At 43.0% G+C, this 6,464-nt stretch overlaps 1 protein-coding gene across 22 annotated transcripts in view; it reads right to left on the bottom strand.

Moving 5' to 3' along the window:
* Window positions 1–1,156: 1,156 nt before the first annotated feature.
* Window positions 1,157–6,464, bottom strand: part of Ikzf1 (IKAROS family zinc finger 1) — a 96,762-nt gene continuing 91,454 nt past the window's right edge. For all 22 annotated transcript variants that reach the window (XM_046463908.2, XM_058585450.1, XM_046463905.2 and 19 more), the window contains one exon: window positions 1,157–3,987. In XM_046463908.2, the coding sequence (XP_046319864.1) occupies window positions 3,278–3,987 (710 nt within the window). In that variant the 3' untranslated portion in view covers window positions 1,157–3,277. The remainder of the gene's footprint in view (window positions 3,988–6,464) is intronic.

The following is a 6,464-nucleotide window of genomic DNA, read 5'->3' as shown; positions in this document are numbered from 1 at the left end:
CAGGATAGGGCAGACAGAGTATTTGTTGCATTTATTTGTTCTATCACTACAGAAAAAGCATTTCAAAATGTGTACAAAAGGATACTCTGTCCCTCCAGTGGTACATCCCTTGATCACAGCTAAACAGAGATAATTTAACATCATCATGGAGGCAGATTGGAAAGATGGCTGCGTTTTTTTCTCATTTAGAGTCCTGTGCATGTGTACCTACCCAAGGGAGGAGAAGAACTAAAGCTGTATTGGATACGAAGGATTTGACCTCAACAATCACCACACAGAATATTATAAAAAAGTGTATTAGAAAGTATTGGAACAATATTGCATATTAATATCTGGTTACACTTGTTCACAGTGAGTGCTCCTGCACCAAAAGCATCTGTACTTTTTTTTTCTGATACCTGTACATCTTAAATAAGTTTAATTTTGGTTCATTTTAAAGTAAGAAACATTGAAATAGATATGCAGTGAGGGAGATCTGGGTTTTAAATAAGGTTGACCCTTCATTATTGATGGAATGGAAGAACTGAAGAATGAAGAAATACATTTGCATCATGATGGGTCTGCATAAGTCTAGTTCAACTCGATTTTGTTTTGGCAAGAAGGGGATGTTATGAGAATCACAATGCAGTCCAAACAAAACGAAAGAAGATAAAAGCACAAAATAGAAAAAAAAAAAAAACAACCCATAAAACAAACCCACATCTCCATAACAGGTAGCTCTCTTTCTCAGTGAAGATTCTAAGATTTATTTATTATGACTGATTCTAAATTTGAAATGGAACATGCTGGTTTCTGAAGCAATTGGTGCTGGGAAATGCCCTTTGGTGATAATGCAATGATAATGCAATGATATTTAGTGACTCTTTCACTAGGACAAGGACACACTCTAAAGTACAAATTACACAGGGAACCTGGGATAGGGAGCGTAGTCCAGGCATTCTACAGGAAACAGGGATGACAGGCAGGAGAAGGGAATGAGAACCAGCACTAGCTGTCATCCACAGCTCAAGCTGCTACTGGTGGAGCCTCCTACCTCTGGTATTTATTTGAAACACAATGGGAGTGCATGGAATGTAGGCACACTTCAGTACACAGCCGTACTTGAGACACACACTCATGCCATCATACAACAGAACAAACCACAGAAGAAAAAGTGTGAGGTCATGCAAAATCCTACTTTTACCAGCTAGAAGAAAAACTTCAGCAACTTTTGGTACAGAATATGGCCACCTTTCAAACATAATTTAATTACTCGTTGACATAATATGAAACCTTACTTTAAATACAATAGTTTCAAAATATGCTGTTACAATATAAAACCACAACAAAAGGTGTGCAAATAGACATTTATATTGGCTATAAAAGGCAGTGAGAGGAAGGGGCAAAGCATTTTAGAAAAGAACTCTCGTGACCACTATTTACAGTTCTGGCTTAAGCCTTGCTTGAATGCCATTAGAAAAAAAAAATAGCTCCCTTCAACCAATTGAATTTCTGTGATGCATCAAAATGGAGAGGGTAGGTAAAATCTGCCAGCAAACTGGAAAGCTAAGAAGGTTCTCAGCTTGAGTATATGAATTTGGATAAGGCGTGTCTGTCTCTGTAACTGCATATTGACCAAAGCCATCCATAGCCCTGGTTCTTCCATCTCTTCCTTCACTCAATGCATTGGTGTAGCAGAGACTAAATTATTACAATTACAATTTTGTTTATTTCCAGTTTCAAAATGCTATACTGTTCTGGAAACAAAAGAAATCCATGACTGAAACATGACATCTTTCTGAACTCTGTCCTTTCAATGAAACTCAAGTGCACATGAGGAAGTATATTTGTGAATACTGAAAGGGAATAACTCACGTATAGAATTTATAATCATTCTAAAGGAGCACAAGTCCAATTTGAGATTGCTGACTGGGAAAAGTCTTCAAAGTGCTTTTTATCTTTGGAAAGCTGCCCAGACCTTCGACTGGTTTAGAATTCATTTTAGATCAGTGGTTCCCAATTAGAGGTGATTTTTTCCCCCAGTGGAACATTTGGAAATGTCTGGAGGCATTTGTCAATGTCAACTGTGGGTGCTGTGGGCATCTACTGGGCAGTGACCAGGGATGCTGCTAAATATTCTACAGTGCCCACGACCAGTGCTTATCCAGCCTAAAATGTCAGTGGGGCTAAGCACTAAGAATCTCTGGATTAGACTAAATGTTGAGTTACTAACATACAATTTCCTCTCTGTTTCTACAAGTTTATGTGGACCTTGGACAGTTCTGGTGAAGACAAGTACTGTAAACATTTAAAACTGTATGCTTTTTTTTTTTTTTTTTGGCTGAGGTGGTAGAGAGTAATGACTTTAATGGTATGATTAATCTTGAGGAAGACCAGAGAAATGAGTGTGGAAACTGGAAGAAAGCTTTGGTTTCTGGGAAGTTAAAAAAGAATTAAGGTCCAAATTTCAGGACAAGTATTTAAAATGTAGTGATAGGTTTGGGGCCATTACAAGTATGGAAAATAACAAAGCAGAGTTTAGGGATCCCCAGATTTGCCCACAGGGACACTGAGCTCCTCCCACCTGGCATCAAGCCTCAAGCGATTCATCTGGGCAACATTTCCAACCTCAGAAGGTGAGAAGCAGTCTAAGGGCTCTCCAATCCTTCCCCTCTCCCTTTGCCTCGGGAAGCCCTGTACCACACTCTTTCCTGATTTATTTTCCTATGTAGAATATGACAATATTAACTTTTACAAAGTGCAGTCTTTCTGCTCTGGATGCTGGTGGCCCACGTCTTTGGTCTCACCATGGGTTGCTGGTCCTGCTGCTCACCGTTCAGTTTGCTGGGATGGCCACACCTCTCCGGTTCTACCCACTCTTCTGGGGACTTGGATTATACCTGGGTGCATGAACCCCCATGCTTAGCACAGGGACTGCCATGCTCCTTCCCATGCACTGGCTTGTTTTATTGAACTCTTTCTGAAAATCCAGACTAATTGGAGAAGTGGGGGATGCTAGGAAGCCACAGGTGAGGGAATTTTGGCTAGCAGTCTACAGGAACGTCTAGGAAGATAACAGTTCTCAATGCTCCTGATGCAGTCCTGCCTCTAACAATAAAAATCTCGTTTTCAAAAGCAAATCATATCCCAATCAATCAACTAAAAAAGACCAAAAAAAAAAAAAAGCCTCCTAAAAATCCATACCCCAAATTACAGGGTCCGTGAGGCCCATGCTGCCAGCAGGAGGGTGGGTGAGGGAGGCAGTCCTTGTGCTTTCTGGGTGGGGTGGGCTGCAACTTTAGCTCATGTGGAAACGGTGCTCCCCCCTCGTGATGTGGGAGGAGAACTCGTACCTGTCCTGGCTGTGGTAGCCGCACATGTTGCACTCGAAGGGATCGCGAAAGCCATGGCAGCCCATGTGGATGGTGTACATGACGTGATCCAGGAAGAGCACCCGGCAGTGTTCGCACTTGTACACCTTCACCTGCTCGCCGCTGGTGCTGACCACGCGGAAGGCATCCTGCGAGTTCTCGGAGGCCGCCCGCAACACCTCGTAGGCCCGCTGCTCCTCCTTGAGGGCCAGCCCGTTGCGGGCATGAGGGTTGATGTGGTTGGTCAGGTAGATGAGGCCGCCGCGCTGCTCCTCCGTGTTGCTCTCCGTGTCCGTCGAGTCTTGGCAGCTGTTGCTCGGGGAGGCCTCCCGCTCCGAGGAGGCCGACTTGGCCTTGGACAGCAGCAGCAAGTTCTCCACGGCACTGTCCTGAGCAGAGTGGTTAGACCTCGGGGGGCCCTCCGAGGGGGGCTTGTGCAGCTGGTACATGGGGCTGATGACGGGGACCACCTCAGAGCCCCCCGGAGGTGTCTGCACCAAGGGGCGCAGGGACTCGGCCCCCAGGTAGTTGATGGCATTGTTGATGGCCTGGTCCATCACGTGGGACGTCATCATCTCGTTCTCCTTCTCGTAGCTGGTACTGCTGTCGTAGGGCATTTCTGACAGGCACTTTTCCCCTGTGGAAAGTAGGTGACAGTGAGTGTTCGAGGGGGTGGACTACCAGCTAGGCCCGGCAAAACACACCATCCCCAGAGGAGGGGAGGCTGAGTGAAGCATCTGCCTGTTGGACATCTCCCCCAGGGTCCTACCGTAGTAGGCGCTTAAAGAAATCTGTCTGGATAAATTCATAAATGAATAAAGGAACCAAAGACTATCTGTGTCAATTTAAACTGCACATTTCAATAGACTAATACTTGTCTCTTTCATTAAACCTAAAATTAAACATTATGTTTAATTTAAAATCAATCTTTTAAATGATGTGTCTTTAGTAGAGAATTCTAACTAATTTATAATAACTTTATCATAAATGTGTTCAAAATACATAATAATTATGATTTATTCATCATATGCAATAATTATTTAAAATAGTATTATGCATATTAAATTCATACATTTAATAATCTAGAATAAAATGTAATCAAATACACAGCGATTGAATATTATTTATAATAAAGTTATACATGTCTTATAAATAACGCAAAGGAAAGTGAGTTCCAACCTGTGATGAGTAGAAAGGATACTTAAGACTAATTATTCTGGGGCTGGGGTTGTAGGTCAGTGGTTGAGAGCTTGCCTCACATGTGGAAGGTACTGGGTTCAATCCTCAGCACATAAAAATAAAATAAAGGTATTGTGTCCATATACAACTATTAAAAAAAGACTAATCATTCTCTGCATCCTTCTTCTTTTACAGTCAGCAGCAGTGAAACACGGAGCAGCAGAAACATGTGGTAGAAAGTAGGAGGTGAACTGAGGAAGTTGCAGGGGAGAATAGCAGGTCTTTCATTTATTCTTTAAATATGTACCAAGCCCTCCTGACGTACAGGGAACTACTGCTGAGAACTCAGTGGTTATTGGGCCTTGATCTCTAGGAACTTATGATGTCATATCATCAGTTTGTAGGAGTAGATGAACTCTGCTATACTCTTGATCTTGAATGTCCACAAAGGCCCATGTGTTAAAGGGTTAGTCCCCAGTATAGCATTATTGAAAGGTGGGTGCACCTTTAAGAGGTGGAGCCTAGCCTGGTCAGTGGTGCAAGCCTGTAATCCCAGTGGTTTGGATCTCCAGTTCAAAGCCAGCCTCAACAAAAGCAAGGCCTTAAGCAAGTCAATGAGACTCTGTATCTAAATAAAATAATAGGTCTGGGGTCGAGCACCCTTGAGTTCAATCCCTGGTGCCCCCCACCACACAAAAAAAGAGGTGGAGCCTAGTAGGAGAATCACAGACCACTGGGGTGGGGAGAGGCTCTTGAAAGGAATAGAGGGATCCAAGCCCTCTCCTCTTCTTTTCTTTTACTTCCTGATCATGAGGTGAGTGGATTTTCTCTGCTAAGTGCTCCTATCTTGAACCTTTCCATAGACCCAAGCAGAGGGGCCAATCAGTCTTGAAATAGAACCTCCAAAACTGTGGGTCAAAATAAACCTTTTTTCTTTATAACTTGATTATCTCAAGAATTTCATTATAATGATGGGGAACTGACTAATGCAAGTTCACTTCCCCTGGTAATTGTGAAATCTGAGACTAGATTTAGCTTTATGTAATAAGCTTTGGAGTATACAGTCTAATAATGAGATAAAATTAAAGCACACCTTTTCAATATATTGTTTTTTAAGTCCAGTATGAAATCATGGCTTAATTAGCCAATTCATTGATAAAAGCAACACTTTTGCACTCTTACTGCCAGGACCACTGACCTGGGTTACATCCAGTGATGGTAAATGAGTAAGTCAGATCACATGAGGCCACCTATGGCAATGTCTGAGCTCTTTTCATTTTATTCTTCATTCTGTCTCCTTCCTTTCTTCAACACAACTGAGTGCCCGGTAGGGATGAAAGGTAAGGAAGTGAAAATGTTGCCTGTCCTCAGCAGCACACAGAGAGCAAGTGGCACACACATTAAAGCATGATGGTCCAAATAATTCATCCCTAAAGGAAGGCTTGCCATGGGAGTATAACTCATGACTCTTTTCCTTTTGTTTGGTATCAGGATAGAACCTAGGGGTGTTTAACCACAGAGCCACATCCCCAGGCCTCTTTATATTTTATTAGAGACAGGGTCTTGCTGAGTTGCTTAGGGCCTCACTAATTTGCTGAGGTTGGGTTTGAACTTGCAATCCTCCTGTTTCAGCTTCCTGAATTGCTGGGATTATAGGCATGCACCACTGTGTCTGACTCACTCAGAATTCTTATCTCATAAGAGGCAGCCAGCTGAGTGAGCTTTTGTGTCTTGGCACTTGGACAGCCAGAGGGAAGGGAGGAAAGAAGGGGCCTGGAGCTTTGATGAGACCCAGTGAAGGTCTAGGGGCCAGAGTCCTGGGTGCAGGCATGGTATCAGAGTGGTAGGCAGGAGAGGCAGGGTCTGCTAGACAAAGTAGAGACCATCCAAAGAAAAACAGAAGCCACTGAAGGGTTTGAAGGAAGAAGTGGACTT

Source organism: Marmota monax, unplaced genomic scaffold (assembly GCF_021218885.2).
Source record: "Marmota monax isolate L192 unplaced genomic scaffold, Marmota_monax_Labrador192_F-V1.1 WCK01_AAM20220418_F8-fsc00432, whole genome shotgun sequence".
Taxonomy (NCBI): Eukaryota; Metazoa; Chordata; class Mammalia; order Rodentia; family Sciuridae; genus Marmota; species Marmota monax.
This window is presented reverse-complemented; position numbering and strand designations above follow the sequence as displayed.